Raw genomic sequence first — 22,622 nt, 5'->3', positions numbered from 1 at the left:
TTGTTTAGTTTATTAAGGATTCAAATGCATGTATAGTACACGGCAGCATAAATGGTAAAGCAATTGCCCAGCATTCGATAGATGCGGGTTCGAATATCAGATTATTCTAATATATATAAATGTGTATGGACTAATGCAAGTTATGGAAGTGGAGACACCTATCATTTAAATTGGAATATGAACATCTGTATTGACCCAGTTTCACGTGTATCAAATGGACAAGTTATGGCATTTCCTGAACATTCCTTTTGGCATATACTGTGTTTTTACTTGACACAGCCAACATTTTAGTAGAGCTGGACATATTGACATACTGCTACCACTCTAGCAACATTCATTGTGCGAGGTAATCTTAGCAAGTCAAAAAATCATCTCTGTGGATGGGGCATAGTAGATTTTTAGTTCAACAAATGACCATTAACGGTGGAATCGACATTGCTAGAGTAGTGGCACTGCATTTCAGTAAGTATTCTCATCAGAACTACAATTTTAAAAACTCTAGGAAACATTAAAAAATTTGGCGGTTACCAATTCAAGTTTATCACAGCAATTCCTGTCTTGTGCAGATAAATTATTTATATATAATTCTGTATTGTACTTGAAATTATGTGAAAACCACTGAACGCGTTTGATGGCTTGAATGACCTGTGTCCTAAGATGATTACAAAAATAAGCTAAGTAAGGCAAGGCAAAAACAGTAACCCCTAGATTGGAGCTGTTGGGGCATTATCCTAACATGTCACCGGTCTGACTATATTGTTATTTGTGGGATAAATAGTGGGAAATAAATTATCACTGCCGAATTAGTCGCAGATAACAAACCTGCGGTATTGTGGCCTTTATAAGCTTTTGCAGTAAAGCTAGATCCCGATAATAAGTTTCAGTTAAATTACGTGATACCCAGCTAAACTCAAAATATTGACAAAGTTTCAACATAGCCAGTATTAATAAAAAAAAAATACAAAATTAAAGCTTAAGGTTGCACAAAAAAAAACAGGATTGATTCAAAAGGTGGATTAATTGATAAAAAAATAACAAAGATGTTCAATACACCAACTATACATGATTCAAAACATTTCACACGATATCAATCAATATTAAAAATGCCTTAAGCTGTCAAATTTCTTTGCATAAAACAAAACAAAACTTGTGATCGACCAACCTCAAATTCGTCTTTTCGAAAGAATTGATTTTTTGGTTGTTTTTCTCGTCGCAGTATGTACTTAATTATCATCTAGTTGGCACACCCAGTGGTCAAATGCTCAATTTTCTAACAAAATAATTTTAACTACCGATTAAGCTAAAAACCAACGAAAACATTTAAATGTGAAATTAACCACGAGACGGGTTGAAGTCTCGGAATAAATTCGAGGTCAGTCCTACCATCAGTCTTCAAATGAAACAAAGAGTGGAAACTCGAAAACAATAACATAATAAATATTATCAGTTAAAAAGTAAAACTCGGTAAGTGACACTGACATTATCTGAATCAGTTTTGAATCCCAAGTACAGAGGTTGACGGATGAATAAGGGTTATTCCATAAAAAGACCACTATGGCACTCAATGAGTTTTACATTTGAACTGACAATCATTACCACATAATAACACAGGAATAAAAGAAATTTTCAGGTCAATATTGTTACACGATGAACAATAAAAATATTGAAAGGTAAACATAAACATAATCAATTGAAATCTTCATTACTATTATACCTTACTAATTTGTGTTTAGTATATTTTATTATTTAAATATAGTTTTGCCCCAAACAAAAAATTTACCTTTTGTCTTGCAAATAAAATGGTAGAAATTTTATAATTCATGAATCACTTCCGGAAGGTATCGGCGGATTGGACTGTGGAAGACTATGAAATGAAATGCGATAACAGATTAAGCGATAAATATCTATTTTAATGAAGTATTGGTAAAGTCGTCACTCACACTCACTAATTATGTACAAACACCCTTGTATGCAGAAAAAAATGGATAAATATTGTTCACCTTTCGTACCGTTAATTAAAATTATAAATTATAATGAGTTATTATTTTTGAGGCTAAATAATATTGGTGCGAAATCTGTCTTCACAAACACAGTCCAAATTCATTGTATTAAGAAAGGTAAAAAATATTACTAACAATCAGATTATATACAAATCAAACGGACACGGGTGATCTGAGTATTTATCACTTTCGCGTGTCACCGTTTGAATAATGAAATGGCATCATAGCACTTTCAAAATTGTTAACGGAAAATTATTTTACAAGGATCGACATCAATAAAATGCGACACTTCATACTATGCTCTTAACCGATATACAAATAAGCGATTTGGTCGTAAAAACTAACGTTTTCTCGCATCCTACGTACAATTTGCGGAAACGATACAGTAAAATTAGCCGCAGTTCAGCAGCGGTCTCTTTCACCGTTTGCTGAACAGACGGGCAGAGTTCATTAACTACTATAATAACATATAACCCACTTGTCACAGTAATGTATATTTAATTACGGGCTGTCCATAGGTCCATCACAGAATCGTACTTACATCTAAAGAAAAGCGCCGGCGGATGACGTCCGCCAATAAATACCGAGTCCGCATCGCGTGATCGCGATACGACTTGTAACGTCACAGCGATTGTTTTTATATCGAAGCACTTATTTAAAATAACGTGTCCGCCCGATTTGTGCCCGCCGCCTACCCTTTTGATGCCTCCTATAACTGACTTCATATTATGTTCTACCGACTGATACTGATAGAATTCTGTTTGTATCATGACAAAAATTAAATATTAAAGCATCCAACTTAAGAAAATGAACTTCATTCTCGTGAAAAACTGAAGATTAACTGGCATTAAAAACAAACATGGCAAAATTTTCCGCTCGATACAACTGACTATTTGAAATTCGAAGTTATTGCATTCGACAGGTCTCCTCGGTAACAAAATATATTTACCATTTCGCTTCATTATGAACGTGAACCACAGAGACTAGTCAGTAAGAACAAGTATTGCAAAGATTCAAGTAACCAATATCATTGACTACATTCGATTCTGGCAATTTTAGACCCCACTGTTTAATTCGATATACTATATGAATAAAATGCTCTTTATATAGGACACGTCAAAACAGAGCGAGACGAAGGCATCATCGGGCAGCCAGGCATCCGGCTTACACTCGGCGAGGGGGTACAGGAAGGGGGTGGGAACGGGAGGTGTTAGGAGAGCGAGAAATTGATGATGGGAGTTCTATCTCTGGGCGGACAAGAGGGAGGGTTACTGGGCGGAGGGGGAGGCGCCGGGTTCGGGGAAGGGGTTGGCGGTGCGGTTCTCCTTCCTACTGCGGCCGTCCCGCTCGCGCCAACAGCGCCATTGCCGCACCACGCCCACCGAGCTGAAACACACAACGATCTATTTCATTCTCATATTTCAAATATTAAATCATCTTCAAAGCAATTCTTGCATTATTATGAATAATATTATTTGTGTCAAAATATAGAAGAATAAACACAATTTTTTCAAGCCCAACATTCACAATGTCATCGTATATATCCGAACGGTTGTTCACCATTCGGGCAATCCGTGTTTATAAATGAGGAAAAAGGGCAAGCTAAATTATATGACACTCCTAGTCCGTCTGTAAGCAGCTACTCGCGTTAATTGGAAACCCAAAAATATTGAAACCTTGCAATTCAAAAGATTTTTCAGTAGTAATGAAAAATTATTGCTGAGAAATTTGCAGTCAAAAATAACTGTGAGATTGAAAATTGAGCTTGAATAGGAACAAAGTGTTTGAATGAACTTATAAAATGCAAATGTGAAAAATGGAATACAGAATATTACACGAGTACAGGCATGCCTCGACTATCGTACATTCTACTTTCGTACGATTCGCTATTTCGAACATTTCTTAAAATTTTGATTTTAGGGTTACTGCACTAATTTTCAATTGGTTTATGCCGGTAGTGAAGCAATATTGTAAAGGTAATAATGTACCATTTAAAGCATTATTAATTTTAGACAGTGCTTCTGGACACCCAAAATGTCTGCAGAATTTATACTCGGAAATTAATGTTGTGTTTCTTCTTCCCAATACTACCTGCCTCATACAGCCCATGGACCAAACAGTGATAGGTAACGTTTAAACAATATTATATGAGGACAATAATGAATCGAATCAGGCCATCAAGGCAACTGACAGGGAAGATGGGCCTACCTATCAAGAGATTGTTGTAAGTCGTATAATATATGGAACGCAATAAACAATATTGGAGACTCATGGGCTGAAATAAAAGAGTCAACAATGAATGAAAGGTTTCTGGAAATAATTATGCCCATAAATGATGAGTGATTTTATAAATTCTGAATAAACTCCGGAAACTATCGCAACTGAAATAGTTAACATAATAAATGAATTATGGACGTCGAGATGTTAATGAGATAATTGAATCTCACTCAGAACCTCTGTGAAATGAATACTTAATTGAGCAACAAGAGTTGAATGAAATACAAAATGAGAGTGAAGAAGAAGCTGATAAATTCATCATCAAGACATTGACAATCAAAAATATTAATGAAGCCTTCATGCATGTTGACAAATTTTTGACTATTATGGAAGAATGTGATCCCAATGGAGAGCATATATATCTCAAGTATGTAGCAATTATTGATAGACACAGTATGTTATAGAACTAGGAGAATAAGAATAGAATAAGAAAAGGAAATAGGGTGGTATACAATCTCTTGATAAGTTTATAAAGTTTTCTTTACCAGCGCATCTATTCCATACACAAGGCTGCTATCGGTGGCTATCGAGGGTAGTTTATAATATTTATGTATTGAGACAGTTAATTGTTACAATAAGTTAACCGTCTGAACTTTCAAAAAGTGCTATATATTTTAACAGCACCTCTCTTGGCTGTGTTAATTTTTAGAGCAAGATAGACAGTTTTGACAGTTTACACAGCTAACTTATTCCAACAATTATAATACCTCAATACATAAATATGATAAACTACCCTAGATAGCCGCCGATAGCAACCTTGTATAGAATAGATGCGCTGATTGTAAATACGCCTCGTTAACTTTATTATACCCATTGATATTAAATATTTTAAGTACACTTTTTGATGACTTTTTTACATTGCTCTACTTTCGTACATTCAACATTCGTACACATTTTTAGGAACCAATTACGTACGAAAGTCGAGGGCCGCTTGTACATATTATGTCATATATATGACATTTTAATAGAACGGTTCTCACCGAGATGTCTGTGATGCTAGGTACTTATATTATTTATAACTTAGAAAACACAGAATTTATAAATGTACCACATTGTAAGTAAGGTTCGATAATTCAGGCGTGAAACAAGGAGTAGCAGGAAATGAATAGAAAGTGGCAAGCTGCTCAATACGCAATTAGCTCCACCCGCATCTTGCACACGGAACGAAATATTATCTGCGCAATTTACTGTCACTGTGGTACCACTAGAATAAGCAAATGTAAATTATCAATAAAATAAAAGATAATATAGGTACCCATTGGTAGCCAATCTTCTTGATATCGATTGGTAAAAAAATTTTAAACATTCTTCTGAACCGTACCAGAACTTGGTGCGGCAACACAAACTTCAGCCTCAAGAGTCTGAACAGCGTTTTGTATTGAATGAATCTTCTTTTTTCTAGCTTTAGGATTGAGGCTTTGGCTTGAGAATAAACAAGAGAAGTATATTATGTAAATCATTATCTGAAATTAGTCGGCATTAGGTGATTAAGAAATGATGTGAGTATAACCAAAAGCGGGAGTATAATAGGTATTAGTTATGACAGATTTATGAGGCATGCAATAAACATGATTTACACTGAAATATTACCTTTGTTACAACATATTTTTACATAGTTTATTTTTTAATTGGAAGTTAATTGGTGAAATATTACTTTTCATATTATTTTTGAATAGATAAATATTGATTAATTAATATGATTATGAAGATAATTTTTCAGTGAACTACTGTGTTCAATTTCATGTCTCATAATTTAACCACTATAGACCATTATATGGATGTGGACCTAGGGGCAGCAGGTTATATGAAAGTATGGTGAAGCAGACATGTTCCTATAAAAGTATAGTGAGGCAGGCTGGTAATCAAATTGCAGCAAAACTTCCACGTATATGGGAACGTTATAATGACGGTCAAAAGGCCAAAGTAAATCATCTGCGATGCCCAGCATTTTTTTTTATCGCGTCGCTATTTCTCGTAAGTTGTCGGCTATTGTTGGCCTGCTTCATTCAGTTGTACGAGAAAGCCGATTTCTTGCCCCTCTTATTATTTAATACCTATATGATGTGGACAATAGATCTGCGGAATTCAAACTTCTATACATATCAATGCCCCAGCCCACCACTTCCAGTAAATTTACACTACACACAGCAGCATCAAATCGAAGTCATGATTTTTGTTGTAGAATAGATATAGCTAGTACCTATTACACTCTATTAAATTATTTTTTTATATTTTCAGTTAACATTTTGGTAATAATTTAGAATTTTAAGCTGTATCTATTTTTAAATATACAAATATCTCTAGGAAACAGTTTATTATGTTTGGTTGATATCATCGTACCATCCAATAAGATGGAAGAAATTGTAATTTACAAAAAAGACCATAGAACCATAATTCTATATAATAAAGAATAATTCTAACATTATATTATCAGACTTGGATTGGTCTCCATCGGGAAACAGGGAAATTATAGTCAGGATACCGGAGAACTGAACGATCGACACGGGTCTACGTCCTATACTATGGATTGTGACTTACAGTTACTGGAGTCAGGCTCGGCGGGAAAGCGCCTGGTGGGCCTGTGCGCAGGTGGCTGGGAGGGGGGAGGCGGCGTGTGAGTGGGGGGCACACTGGCGCTGGCCGTCGTGCCGCACACGGCTGCACCAGAGCCCGTCACGGCGCCGCCCGACGCCACGCCACCAACACTGTTGTTCATCTCCTTGCGGGATGAGCCTGGCAATTGACAAAATCGATATTACAGACGTCATCTTCATATACCATGCAATATTAAAAAAATGTTATATATTTTTTCTTTTTTTTTTAATACATTTTCCAACCAACCAACCAGAGGAAGCCAAATTTTTTAAATTAATTTAGGTCAACCAAGAGGATCAATCACAGAGAATAAGTATATTTTTTTATAATATAGAATAAAATAACATGTGATGGTCCCAATAACAGGCGGACACAAAAAGCATAATTGTGTGCTACATTTCAAAATCAGCCAAGTCCACCTTTAGGTATTTTTGTCTTTTTTGTGAATTGCTGAAGAACTATTGCTTTCTAACATTTCTGCATTATCAAAATGTGGAATTTATTAATTTTAAATATTCTATACTCGAAATAATATAAACTTTCACCCTTGTGATTGTGTATTTGAGAAAACAAAAAGCTGTTTTTCTCCTATTCATCTATTATGGACATGGCTGATTTTGAAATCTAGCGACACAATTAATCAAATTAAATTAGATCAAACATTAGGTACACCTGTAACGAATATAATTGGAAAGTTATTGAAAATGTTTAAAAAAGAAAAACACATTGGTAGTACATAATCATATGAAAAATAGAGGGAAAAAAACAGAAAAAAGTATGTATGTATATAGATAAGACAGGTAATATATTATGAAAAGAAAAATATAATAAAAAAGCAGTCGCCCAGATGCAGTCATAGATTTTGGAGTAACTTAATTTGAAAGAAGGCATAAGAACAAAAAAGATCCACTCGATCACTGTGAAGTTTCAAGGTACTGCAGAGTCGAGCCGCTGGACAATTTATTGTAACCTAAATTGGTTTTATATGTATGAATGTGTAGTTGGAAGCTTCTGAATTTTCATATGACAGTAAGATTTTTTCGATCTGCACCTGCGCAGTAATACGATAGTGGCGAACCTGCCGGCAAAAAACGAATTTTCAGGTTGACCAATTTTCACGAGCTGTCAAATACATAGTAGGAAATAGTACCATAAAATGAGAGCATCGCGTCTCGCTCACTCTTAAAGAATGAATTGAAGAGACAGTCAGCACTTTTACGTGTAAACAGTTATTGTCATGTTAGTTTAAAATAAGCACTGTTGACGCCAGTAAATTCATGCACGTGTACAGGCGCTATAATTAAGGGGAATCTGAATGGTTATTGATTAATTTGAAGATAAAAATAAGGTCAAAAATAATATGCCGTGATCCTAAAGATTGGATTTTGAAATGTTCCATTTGGGAAGAATAATTGGGTAAGTTGATAGATTACTTATGATAATTTTAGTATTAGCACATGACAGCAATTCTGAAATATTATTATTATTAGTTTTGTTGTATTGGTAGCCACAGCAAACATATATTTTGTAAGTTGGCAGCATTATTCATAGTCACCATCGTATTAATTATTTATTTAAGGGCTGAGGGAGAAAAATAAAATTTTTAATCAAAAAATCTTTCAAATTGATTTGGTGAATATTTTTGGTTTGTTTCTATTAAATTGGTTCAATATTATAAATTGATTCGAAGGTTTGAAATTTTTATACAAACAATATGAACGAAAAATGCGACCGTAATATTTGACCCAAACCGGAGAATAATAAAAATACCATGCGTCCGCCCTGGTTAAAGTAAAAAAGTAAATAATCGTCCACCAACTTGGCATTGCACAATACAGCCGTGTCTATAAAAAGGGAATGCGAATATGCATCAGCACCCTAATCAACCGCGCTATAGACTTGGCCTGGGACATGACATGGCATACAAAAAAATCTGCTGGGGTATATGGAACTCCAAATTTTAATAATTTCCTTGCATTTAGATACATTAGTGGGGAAGGGTAGATGTAGGCTGTTAAGATCTCACATAAATAGTGCATATGTTACGTCGAATGTGCGAAATTGATTATTACATGAAATGGGCAAAATTTTTCCTAAATCATGAAAAATGCAAGCCCGTTGCCTTATTCATGAATTAAACAAAATATCTGCCAAGTGCGTAAATTCGGCAGTAATTTTTCAGCCTAGTTCATGCATTGAACAAATTAGATAGTAGCGCTACGGTGGTGTTTTTGCAACTAATCAAACTAACCAAATGTGTCAAATGTGAAATGTCATTGATTATAATATAAAAATATACCAATCAATAGCTACAATGACTTTCATATCCATTTACTATGCGCAAAAAAAGCGGAAGAATTTTATTAAAAGGTATTTTCGCGATTTGATTCGTGCTTGGGTATCAATCGTGCAATGGTCCATTGTATGTTTGTGATAGTTTGTTGATACTTGTTAGCTAACCTCAAAATGGACATTCAGTTGAATTCAGAATTAAAAACCTAACCTAACCCAACCTAACCTAATAATAATAATATTATATTATGTCCAATTATAACTAATAAGACCATCCGTATTAAATTTACCTTTTCTACTGTCATGTTGACAGTTTAAGAATTCCATACCCTGGCGAATTCACGTACTCGGCAGATAATTTACCTAATTCATGAATAAGGCAACGGGCTTGACTATTACATGAATTAGCAAAAATTTTGCCCATTTCAAGTAATAGTCAATTTCGCATATTCGGCGTAACATATACAAAACTTTGTCAGTCATGTGTAATTGTTTTCATTGAACTGAGACTACAAATTGCCATCTGTTGGTCTGCGACTCAAAAATGTCTCCTCTGATCTCGAAAATAAACAAAAACATAACCTGCAAAGCATTCACATGACAATATGTAGCTATTTATTTAGATTGATCGGATTATGATTAACTTATAACATTGACAGCAAATTTCATTCCGCATAACAGATTGATTGAACCTACCTAACGATGATTGAAATTATTGTTTATAATTGTCAGACTGACATTCCATAATACCTGCATTCACCGGCGCAATCTATATGCTCCATCTGGAGCAAGAATGTAAAAAAAAAACTATGCTAAATATAATGGCTAAAATATGAATTGGGAATAATCTATTCAATCATCAACATTTAAACACTCCAACCTGGGATAGGGATAATGTAGGTATTGAATGATCCAATATTGACAAATAGTATCAATACTGTCATATCATATCGGAAGATAAGTATCGAATTGTCTTTTCACAAAACATATTTGCATTTCAAAAATACACATTCAAGTACCAGAGAATAACGTTTCTGAATTATTAATGTGATTTGAGTGAGTGATCCAGAGATATAAAAGGTTCAGTGATACATTGTCTAGATACAATGTTCATGTTGCGCGATCCAGATCTGTTTTGCAATAGTGTGGATACACTTACCGAATTTCAACATATTCCAATCGAACACGTAGTCGTAGTAGAATCCCTGCCGAATGAAAAGGTTTCCAAAGAGATAATGCAGTGCTTTGTAATTCGGCCGTTCGGTGAAACTCATTTGTCTACACCTCTTCAGGTAAAGGCAGAACTCGGAAGGGTAACCCTGAAAGACAAATATCGATATAACAACCATTTTCAGACCAGTTTCTTGACTGCCACCGAAAAACACTGCAGTGTTGATCTGACTTAACCCTTTATAGGTCATAAGCGAAAAACGGATAGTTTTGAGACCGGCAACATTAAGGTCTATATTTCTATAATTTTACAAGTTATAAACACCCTTATGGATTTTAATCATTCTCAGATAATGCACAGAGGTCTTGAATCTGACCAATCGCCCTGAAGTTCGCACATATTGAGTATATTACGAAAAATGTGTCCCGGTCAGTTATCTGACCGGTGTCCATTTAGCGACATGATAGCTGCCAGTTTTTCAACAACAGTGTTTTTAAGTTCTTGTTTTTTGAAAATTGTGACTTGTTTACTGAAAACAAAGTATGCACATTTATACTGTACATACAAATATATAGTTTTTTGTATTTCACCTATAAATTGTATGTGTTATAGTAAAATAATATCAAATTATTGAGTGGCATGTCGAAAATCTAACCTCAAATTGTATAATTTGGATCCTTTTTGATTTATATAATATAAACACTAAAAATAATTTCTAAACCACAATACATCTAATTTCATATAACAATATAGTGAACTTTTACAATTATTAGTTAGTTTTTGTGGATAATTAGTCGCTATCGAGTTATTTGATGATATGTGTCATTCTTTGAAAAAATGTTTTCCATAAAAATCGCGGGTAAAAATAATTGTTTTTGTTTTCATTCAAACTGTAATATTTTTTTGAAATACATATCTCAGAATGAAATAAAATAGTTATGGAATGTTATATGTATAAGTAGAAGCCTATATTGCCGAACAAAATTTTGTTTTTATTGTCTGAGGATGGAAAATGGGAGAAGCGGAGGTTTTAGTGCGAAAGACCTTGAAGACATGGGTAAAGACGCATCCCTGAGATTATTTGAAGGAATAACAGAATACCAATGTGTGTTGGATAATGAAAAAAAAACCTATTACACATCTTCACTTTAGAAACAAGTTGGCTGATCAGCTGATAGGATCTTTTACTTCACGAAAAAGGGTTGGTCGACCTCCATTTCCTGACGATATCAATTCAAATCATTATCCAGAAAAATGTACACTTCGTAGATGTGGTTATTGCAGCACTATGCTGAAAGTGATACGAAGCTCAGTAACAAATTGCAAAGTATCCCTTTGCATACCGTGTTTTATGCCGTATCAATTATCTGAACAAAAGAAAAAGCCAACAAGGCCTTAGAAATGTTTATTATTTTGAGAAATTTCTATAAAATTGATAAAGTAATTATTATTGTTACAGAAATAAATGAAATTATAATTTTTTCCTAAAAAAAATTATTAAAAAAAAATTTTGTGAACAAATATTTTTTTTACCTAAATGGACACCGGTCAGAAAACTGACCGCTGGGAAATCGATAATTACGAAAAAACTATATACATTTCAAAAAAAAAAATATTTTTTCTGTTCATCAAAGTGAATATAGAATACATAAAAAAAATAATTAAGCACATATCTTTAAAAAAAAAAGTTGTCCTATAAAGGGTTAAGACACATACTATCAGTGAAAAACAGTTCCAGTTCAATATAGGGAAAGGATGACCTTACCTAGAAACCGACAACTATAACTTGAGGTGCGGAAGTTTGAAGAACTAATAGCTCGCAATACACCAACAATACTCACACCGTGACAGTGGCACCAAAATCACGGTCACGTTTCACGTTATAGTTGTCAGTATATAAGTGAAAATTTCTAAGTATGCATTTGAAAAATATTGATAAAATTAAAAAATGTAGGAAATATGTCTGTTTTGAAAATTTAATAACTAGAGTCTGTATTCTATAAGCTGGCGTTCACGTCACGTTCTTCACGGACAGAGAACATTGTGCCATCGCGCTTGACTGTTGCAAGTTTTCAATGGGAGGGAACCAGAGGGAATCCAGTGCTGAATGCTAAAGCGGGGGGGAAACCGCACGCCAGTTTATAGAAGACAGACTCTAGCTTCAAGTATGTACGAATGAGTGTACTGTGTAAATATTACAGATATTGGGGCCCCTCAGGAAAACCAGCAGTTATCCCGAAATCTTCATTTTGAGATAATACTATTTGTTCAAAATGTGACACATGCAGTGTGTCATCACTCTAATACTTTTACTGCCATCTGTTATTGAGATTATACAATGATTTTTGGCTGGTATGTAAATGTATGGACCACATAAAAATCGTCGCTATCAGAGATTCAAAATGCTGCTTGATTCCATAAAGAAGCTCTATATTATAGCTAGGACGTCCCAACCACTTCTATAGACACTCTAAGAGTGAAAATTTTCTTCAGTTTCTTCTCCGAACAGACAAGAAAGGATTACAACGCACGGTGCACATCTGACGTAGTTATTATACCTTGCAAAGTTCCTCGATAGGTGCGGAGAGTTTGCTCTCCGAGATGCACTCGTACTTTTGGCGTTTATTGGCGGCCTTCAAGCCCTGCCAGGGCAAGGAGCCTCGGTTAAAGTACATGAGCACGTAGCCAAGAGACTCCAGGTCGTCTCTTCTCGACTGCTCGATTCCTAGGTGAGTGTTGACTGACGCGTAACGCGCAGTTCCTGCATGGACAAATTAATAGCAACTTGATTATAAAGTATTTCAAAATTATCTAAAAATTTAATATTGATGTGCTTGCTACGCCTGACCCAATCCAAACTTTCAGTCACGTTGTCACTACAGACCCATATATTAAAAAAAGATATTACCTGTTACCAGCAAAGCAGTGATTAACGAAGAAGCAACTTGATGAGATGCTTCCATCTTGCGTGGTAAAGGATTCGTATTCTGCATTATAGTACCCAAAGAGAAGATCACCAGGCGTATATGCCCCGACTCATGTAAGCCATCCGCTCCCTTATACAATGTAAATGTCGGAAAATATAAGCGATGCAAAGTTTATTCTATTGTGATTATTTGAGTTTAATATAATATTACCATTGGCGCACGGAACCCACCAATATGTCATAGTGATGCACCCAAATAATTTGGACTTTACGGAGTCTTACACGCATTCTGTTTTAGGAATTTTGAAACTAGTTATTGTAGTTGTATTGGTAACAAGTTCATTATTTTCTTCTATTAGCAGCCCCAAAAAAAAATGGTGGCTCACGTTCTGGTTTGAATTCTGTTGCTTTGTTTATATAACCTAGATACAAAATTGTCAGTGTTTTATATGATTATTCATCATAAAAACAATAGTCAATGTATTGCTTTTGGTTATTATTTATTAGACCATGTCCGATCCTAATAAGATCATAATATAGGCCTCCACAAGGTGAAAGTTTGTATTAACAGATTTTGTTTTTACGAGGAATGGATGTCAGCCACTTGCTCAACCTATTAGGTCCATACTCTTGACTCAAATTGAAAATCAATGTCTACTTGCCAGACAGGATTTGAACCTAGGACACACTACGTTATAGGTCGGCGCTTAATTAATCTTTGCACAGGTATTTTATAGCTACCACCCACGATGGCTGCGCAGCTAAGCGTTACCCTATAGTGTCATGGGTCTCAGGTTCGAATCCTGGGCCTGGCAAGTACACATTGTTTTTCAATTTGTGTACGTCAGAGTATGGACCTGTGGGTGCTAAACATATCCAGACACTAATTGATAAGTTATTTAAGTACGTTACATTGTATAATAATTGTAAGCTTATTGTAGTCTACAGATCAAAGGGGTTACACACCCCGGGTAAGCAAAAACACAAGTAGTCAAATCTTTCACGAAGTCATAGCTCCGCTCCGCCCGGTCGATCTCGTAATTTCTCATACGCAATCTTCGTAACTTAAACTTATCAATCAACCAAATTGTAATTATTAATTTATTTTTATTGGAAGGAGATAATAAAACCAGGGTTCATTTCATTCACGCACCAATTTCCGAGTTATTCACTTGGGAATCAACCTACCCTGTCCTATCCTCATCTCACTCCCGATAGACCTAATAGGTTGAGCAAGTGGCTGACATCCATTTAGCTTCAAATTTTTGCTTTAATATGGCAATATGTAAGATGCGTGAATGTCAAATTAAGTCGAATTTAATTATACACTATCCAATCCTATGAATTTCAGTATCCAAAGATCATTTTGGCAATATCTCCACATAGAATCATGTTCGTAACTAACTAATCAGGCGAATCTGATATTATAGCAGAATGCCTTAAAAGAATTGTGAAGTTTTCTTCAACTGAACCTGCAATGCGAAGTCAGCTTGTAGCTAACTTAATCAGTAGACCAGAGGTCCTTTTTTGCTTCAATTTCATTCAGTTAGGCTCCGCTCCATCTTGATATCCTCCATCCCTATATCTTAATAATATCTTTGGATGTACCCGAAAGATTCCTACATTATGCATTTGTCTTCAACCTTAGGACCTAGGCTAAAATTAATATTTTAAAACAAAAAAAAAGACTAGAACAAGCCATACCTGTCAAATTTTTATTCTCTCTGTATTCAATATGTTGAAGCGTCTTGGGGTCCCGATACCGTTTGGCCAGTCCAAAGTCAATAATGTGCACCATATTGCCCTTCTTTCCGAGCCCCATGAGGAAGTTGTCGGGCTTGATGTCCCGATGGATGAAGTTCTTGTTATGGATGTACTCAATACGAGAGATTAGCTGATCAGCCAGGAGCAGAACCGTCTTGAGGGAGAAGCGGCGTGAGCAGTACATGAACAAATCCTCCAGGGAGGGGCCCAGCAGCTCCATCACCATCACCTCGTAGTCGCCTTCCGAGCCTGACCATTTCAATAGCGGAATTCCATCTGGAAAAGGATCAATTCAACATTTAACACTGCTGAATCAAACGTGAGGGTGTACAAGGATCTTCAGACCAAGTGCACCGTTTTAGTTAGCATCTTAAGTTATGATTAAAAGCCTAAAACTATGTTACATTGTAAAACTAATATTAAGTGTGTCTTTCAAACCAATTCCAAACCAATAATTGTCAATGATATAATTCTACGGTCAATGAACCCGATTGAGCAAACCGACTCATAAAACATGTAAATCAACTAGTGATATTCAAGGACATTAAGTGGTTATAAAATCAATGGGAAGAAAACCAAAGTTTTATGCGATAACACCTGTTTCGATTCCAGGTTTCCACTGATCAGCGACGAACAGAACAACAAATGTCGATAACTTTAAATACTTGGGGGTGCACATCACGGGAGAAGACACATAGTAAGAAGAGCTCGCTATCTGAATGCAAATGACTGGAGCAATATTCAACTTGAAGCGGACTGTCTGACATTTGTCGAAAATAAATCCACCTGTTTTATGCTTGCATTCTTACTGTACTGCTTTACGGTAAGGAGTCGTGACATCTTATCAAGACTCAGGGCATCCGTACATTGAGCTTCGAGACAGGTGCTTGCGGTGAATACTGGGTGTGTGGTGGTTTAAGAGTAACAAGGAAATAAGAAAGCAGGCTATGCAGCCTCTTATCTAACACATCTCAGGATAACGCTCATTTTCCGGATATGGGCTCAATTGCTCAAAAAGCTCAGCATTTGAAGATATTCGACTATTATAATGACAGTTTAATTACAAAATTTAAGAGTGAATTAAAATCAGTTGACAATATTATAAATAACATTGCATTTTAGTCTTCCACTGAAGATTGACCATTTGTATATAGTTATATTCCGTAGTTCAGTAGACAATTACTCAGTTGTTTGATAACGACCAATGGAGATTAAAGGAATATAATATATAACACAAAGAAAACTGAGAAGAGTACATAATATAATAAGTAAATATTATTTAATAGTATATTGTCCTGCCTTAAAAACCCAACATGCATCTGACAATGGAAATGATTCTCACCTCCTCCCTGAAGATAGCGGTAAATTTTGCTCTCCGTGTGGAGTTGCGGATGTCTCGCGTTCAGGCATTCTAATTTGATGGCTACTTCTTCGCCGGTGACTATGCTTGTCCCTGAAATCAACAATCATTTCACAATGTTATCAAATGATGCTCACATGCAGCCTCGTTGACTGGGGGATTGCTATACATATAGAATTTAGAATTTAAAATTTTTGGATTTAGGGACAATGAAGATCATTCAAAATTGAGATTTTTGAGACATTCATTCGTATGTAAAAAAAATCACTTTTTTTCAGACTCGATTACATTCTTGATATTTCACAGACTCATGACTGTCATGAACAGTTAATTATCAATCATGAATATTCAGGTATCCAAAGAGTATCATTCGAGACATCCATTTTCAAAAATCGAGTCCATAATTTAATTTTTGTGGTAAATGACATTTTTGTGTGTAAAGTGTTTTGATGTTGGTTTCTATTTGGCACAGGTAGTATTAAATTTTCAAATGAAGACAATATGACCCTTGGATGATCGCAGTGGTGTTTTCGTTTACCAATGCGATCATTGCACTGCATTTGAGGGCTCTCAAAACAAAAACAGCAATTTCTATCAACAAAAATGTATAATCTCTTTTTTATATTATTAAACGAAGTATTATAAATAGTAGTAGACTGCGGCAAGTATAAAGTGAAGCATGGTCGTTTCGAGAACTACAATCCACCCTAGCCCTTTCCTCTGTTTCCCTCGCCTTGCAATCATTTGACGTTCGTTATTTGTGCGTGCTGCAAGTTCGTGAAAAGTGTTTTAAGTGTCTTAACAATGCAAAGTGTCGAACAGTGGTAGCAGGAGGATTATAAGTCGTATAACCTTACTGCGAAGAAAAAAAATCAAAATGAACTCACTGGGCCTATAATAAATAAGGATGATGATAGTCATTGTAATGACGAGTAGATATTCTTTGACATCAGTGTTACCTAACTAAAAATATCCTGACAGATTGGAAAAATATTGTCGTCTGATATTGTATTCGATATTTACATTCTGAACCAAAATAGTGAAAAATAGTCTCATAATACTGGCAGTCCTTTCATAATATATCGTAGTGCCACGACAGCGGCCATGACACTTCAAGTTATAATTTTCGCAAGTATGTATACTAATACAAAATAACATGTTAGAATAGTTTTCCAGAAAATATACCAAGAAGAATGGATAAAATAAGACATTTTTTTGCAAACATTTTACGAGAATAGAAACTGCCAGTTTTGTTTCCGTTTTTTGTTATTTGTTCAATGCAACTGCTGAATTTAATATTTATAAAAATATTGTTACGAAATCAAAAAAAATCGATAAGCAGTTGTATTACAATACACGTGACAGCTATGCGATCATCACCGTAGCCATAAATTTAAAAAATAATATGTTATAAATTATGAGAATTACGTCGAGATGTGTTACTACAACTGAAGTGGGGAGTAAGATCATGTTAACTTTTTATTTTGAACATGTACCGAACCGAAAAAACCAATATATTATTTTTCAGCTCGGTTCCGGTTTTCAATCTGAAAAAATAATGGTTTTTCCAGTTTTCAGTTCAGCTTCGGTTCGAAGCCCTGGATTTTGGCAGGATCTTGAAGTTATAGTTCATGAAATTTTTATTTGTAAAATCACACATAATTTAAGTAAAATATATACTTAAGTATGTATTTTGCATAAGATTTTGACCACAGGCGTGCGTGACTTATCGTTTTTTAAGAATGCATAGCTCATTTTGTGAGCTTTGTGGTTACATTACACAGCGTTCAGTGGTATTTTCATAATTCAAATGACATTGTCATTAGAAAACTAACAAAATTAAATATACTAATTGAATGTACTATTATTTTCGTTTCGTATTATTCGCCGTTCAAATGAATAACGTCTTAGTAACAATTATGAAACAAACTAAACATCAACATGATATGGGGCAGTTCGTAATAGAGCCTTTGCATTCTATCGTTGACAAAGACTTCGAATCCGGTCAGAAATTTTTCTAACTCACACCAGACCGTCCGATCAGATTCAAAGTGACAACTCTATGATGACAACTGTCATGCCAAACGGATGACGGAGATTGAATTGGTTCGTGTGATTTGAGCATTACAATGGATACATAATTGATCACATATTAGTTGCAGACGCACATTCTTTTCTACCCATGTGGTGTAAACGTAAACAATGATTTACAAATGGCTAAGAATACCCAAGGGTTTGGCAAACATTATATTCAGACAAACGATACAAAAACCTATATTTAAGTTAATTAAGTAAATAATATTTCCGTAATACTGTATTATGCTTGAAATAATTTATTAGTCATGTGAATAGGAAAAAAGATCTTGTCTCTTCTTGTAAGTAAATTATATAAGCAAGGACAAACTGTTTATACTCATAATATGGTACTTATAGTAAGTAATATAATAAAAACTAATATTAATGATATATTACTGTGACATCACCCTTGTTCCGAGCCATAGATACAAATAGCCGACATGATATCCAACCCATACGGGAAGAAACAGAAGAAGGGGAATAGGGTTATAATTTTACTTTAATGTTTGTTATATTCGGTAGTTGCTTTTAAAGAGCCTTAACGGTGGACATTCATGAAGCATCCCAATGTACAAATAGAACGCTGTTTGGTAGCAAATGAATGATGAGCCAGATATCAAAATAAACCTGCCGACAAAAACCGCATAGTTAGTCCGCGAATGCTATCTAAACTTCACAATAAACTTTGACAATCATACACATTTGTTTTCATTGAACTAAGACTACAAATTGCAGATAGATCCGAGAAAAACAGTGCACACTTTTTCAGTCATGCTGTTTTCATTGAATAAGCCCCACCGCACACATAATCACCAAACGAAATCAGGCGCTTCTGCCTAATGTGAACAAGTGGTCGTCCACTAGCGTTGACCGCTAGCAGTGAGCACCAGCGTCTCCCACAGCATGTAGACCAAATGTGTCCACTCGAGCGCATTGAAACCCATTATACCACAGCTGAACGCGTCCAATAAGTGCTGAGCTGTGGTCGCGTTTGGTAACTATGTGTGCAAAGGCTCTTAGGGTATAAATTGCAGATGGTAGTCAGTTTTTTAAAATTCATGTTGCCTGCAACAAACCATAATAAACGAAAAAAAATATTCTTCTTTCTATAAAATATCTAATATTATGTATAATTTAATGGCATAATTTTAGATATTTTATAGACAGATATTTTTTGATTACTATCTATCGTGGCTTGGTTTACGCAGGGTTTAATTAAATTTTAAAAACTAACCAAAAAAAGTTTAGTGTGCACTATTTAAGTCGGATCTTAACAGCGTACCTCCACTCTTCGCCACTGCTATCCATCCCCCCAGTTTTATGTAAACCTCTGAGTACTCACTTCGTTAACATGTAAGGATCTTTAACATGAAAGGAGACGCAGACAGCAATGAAATTTATGAAGAAAATCATTATCATTATGAGCAATTAAAACAAGAAAACATCATTTACATTAACATATTATCTTAGTCAAGTTTCCTTCAGGGCAGCTATAAATAAATATTAAGATATAACTTTGCTTGACTACAAGGAAATTAAATGAACCTATACCCTTTGAACTGACCACACTTCACATACTAAAGCTTCTTAATAACCTTGGGACTTGAATATAGAGATAATGATGGAAATATTATTGACACTATCAACATCTAGGTACAAAGTATATGACAATAAGTACTCTAAATGGATAGCTGAAAAAACTCCATAAGACTATGTGCTAACACGAGGTATAGAATAATGGAAAAACTAATGAAAAGATGGTTTTGTTTCTTTTGAAGAAATTCAGCATTTACTTAGTGATAACTCATAATAATCTATAAAATGATTTTATAACGCGGTATTCACCACAAAGACTATATGGACCAGAAAGCTGGGCACTCATAAACAGCAGTAGCGATATGCTGTTAATATCAAATACCTATATAATAGTGCGCACTAAATTTTGTCAGTCACACTTATTTGTTTTCATTGAATTAAGAATACAAATTGCAAATGGTGCTGGTTAGTAATTCAATTAAACCATGCCTAAACCAAACCATAAGCCAGCAGACCACACGATATTGGCGATCCAGCCGGAAAAAATACGAACTATAGAAATACCATCATAAATCGTTAGGTGTTCGAATTTGGAACTAAAGCACAGAATAAAAAATATTAAATGATATCTCAAATGTTAGCATGTAGCGCCCTCACTCAGCGGACAACTTATGGTGGTGGTTACGTTTTGACGTTTACCAATTTTCATAGCCAATCAAATGTAACCATACAATGACGTGTCTTAATTACGCTTGAATAATGATATTGTCAATACAGTTAGCACTTTCACGTGTAAACAGTTATTATTGCGATAGTTTAATTTTCCTTGTTAATTTTCGGCGTTATTATCCTCAGAACCTTGTTTATTACAAAGTTGGAAAATATGAGATAGCATGATGCATGTTACAATGACGCATACTGAAAGAATTATTTGACTCAGCTGAGAATCAAACACGAAAACATTAAAAGAATGACTATGTATAATATATATAGCCGAAAGCTAAATGTAATAAATTTTCTGTTTTTTTTTATATTAAAGGTGTGGTCACAGTAAAATTCTAATTGCCCATGGACATATTTATTTATTCACTGGACATTCATACCATAATAAAGGAAACAACTATAAGGTATCTACTTAAAATTGGCAAATATCCAAACATAAAAAATTCTTTGTTTGGTTGTTAAACAAAAAAAAAAACACTATTCTGAATACAGATTTAGTAAATATATTATTGTATTAATTCTCATTAAAATATACTTAGTATAATTAGGTAAATATTCCATTTTTAAGTAATATTGACATTCAAGTGTACCTGATACATTTATGTGATTATGGTTTCAACAAATCAGATTAACATGGTGTAGGGGTGTAGGTAGTTAAATGTTTGTTTACAAAGAATATGTCAAATATTCAATGTTGTTATTATTATATAAATTAACAAAAATAACAAGAAATATTCCTATAAAAGACAAAACTACGATCGATCTGATAAATTCTTCGTGATTCATAATACAGAGGTAGACTTTTTGTTATAAAAAGTATGCAGCAGGTATACGACAAAAAAAACTGGGATAGGTATGTAGGTGGTTTCACGGAAGTGAATCTATTATAGAAATCTTAAATAATTGATCTATAAACCTCGTATCGAAAAATATCCTGTTTTACTACGAGTCGTCAGAGGACGTATTTATTACTAGGACAAAGCAACTCGATACATTCGTTTCTAAATACGCGTAAATATAGCACCAAAGCAACAAGCCCATTTAGATTTTACAGAACATTATTTTTCAGGAATGTGAAAATTTTAAAACCTAATAAATTAAATAACCTACTGCTAAAAGTGCCATCATTTACAATGGTTCATAATAATTATATCGGAGAGCGAATTCACTTCGGAAAAAATGAAAATATTAGCATTAGATGTCATCGTTACTATTCTACAAAGGTTTTGTTTACTATGTCACCATATACTTAAAAATACTCACCTAAATAAATATCACCAAAAGAGCCAGAACCGATTTTTCGACCGAGTCTGTACTTATTCCCTACGCGAAGCTCCATTTCTCAAACACTTCTGTTGATATTCATCGAGACGAATACAAAGTCACCGTCCTGTGCCATTAGAAAGCAGCCATATTGTATTTGCTATACCTAATATAACAAATTTTGATTTTCAACATAAAAATCCATAGCTATCTAATATGTATACAAAAGTATTGCACAAAAATAATCACTTAAAATGAGAGGTACATTCATCTGTCAATAATATCACATATTTATATTTTTTTAATCACACAGAATACGGAGGATTACACAGATTAAAACATACATTCGCTAATCCGACAGATATAGTTCGACAAAATAGGTAAACTTTACGGCTAGATTTCAACGAAAAGGTGGTCGGTCAAAAGTGGCCGCCAGTTGAACGTTACTTAGCACGCATTATTTTCTAAATAAAAATTGAATAGAAAATGAATTAGAAACTAAATACCTAAGTGAAACCATTGCGACAAGAAAATCTTCAATATCTTTGGGTGAACCTAATATTTTTTTTACTGTCATAAAAAAAGTATTTGTAATTAAATGCATCAGATAGTAAATTGAATTTAGAAAAGTAATTAATT

At 34.4% G+C, this 22,622-nt stretch overlaps 1 protein-coding gene across 1 annotated transcript; it reads right to left on the bottom strand.

Moving 5' to 3' along the window:
- Positions 1–1,761: 1,761 nt before the first annotated feature.
- On the bottom strand, positions 1,762–22,348 carry LOC147070360 (casein kinase I-like). The gene is made up of 7 exons (XM_085950043.1): positions 21,984–22,348; positions 16,368–16,478; positions 14,966–15,301; positions 12,894–13,096; positions 10,324–10,483; positions 6,816–7,010; positions 1,762–3,386 (listed from the first exon to the last, which is right to left on the bottom strand). Exons 1-7 carry the CDS (start codon positions 22,057–22,059, stop codon positions 3,211–3,213), a joined length of 1,257 nt encoding a protein of 418 aa, XP_085806169.1. The 5' UTR covers positions 22,060–22,348; the 3' UTR covers positions 1,762–3,210.
- Between the last annotated feature and the right edge of the window lie 274 nt (positions 22,349–22,622).

Source organism: Rhyacophila brunnea, unplaced genomic scaffold (genome assembly GCF_057557595.1).
Source record: "Rhyacophila brunnea isolate RB1 unplaced genomic scaffold, BYU_Rbru_1.0 scaffold_22, whole genome shotgun sequence".
Classification (NCBI taxonomy): Eukaryota; Metazoa; Arthropoda; class Insecta; order Trichoptera; family Rhyacophilidae; genus Rhyacophila; species Rhyacophila brunnea.
The sequence above is the reverse complement of the archived record's forward strand: the minus strand, read 5'-3'. Positions and strand labels throughout refer to the sequence as shown.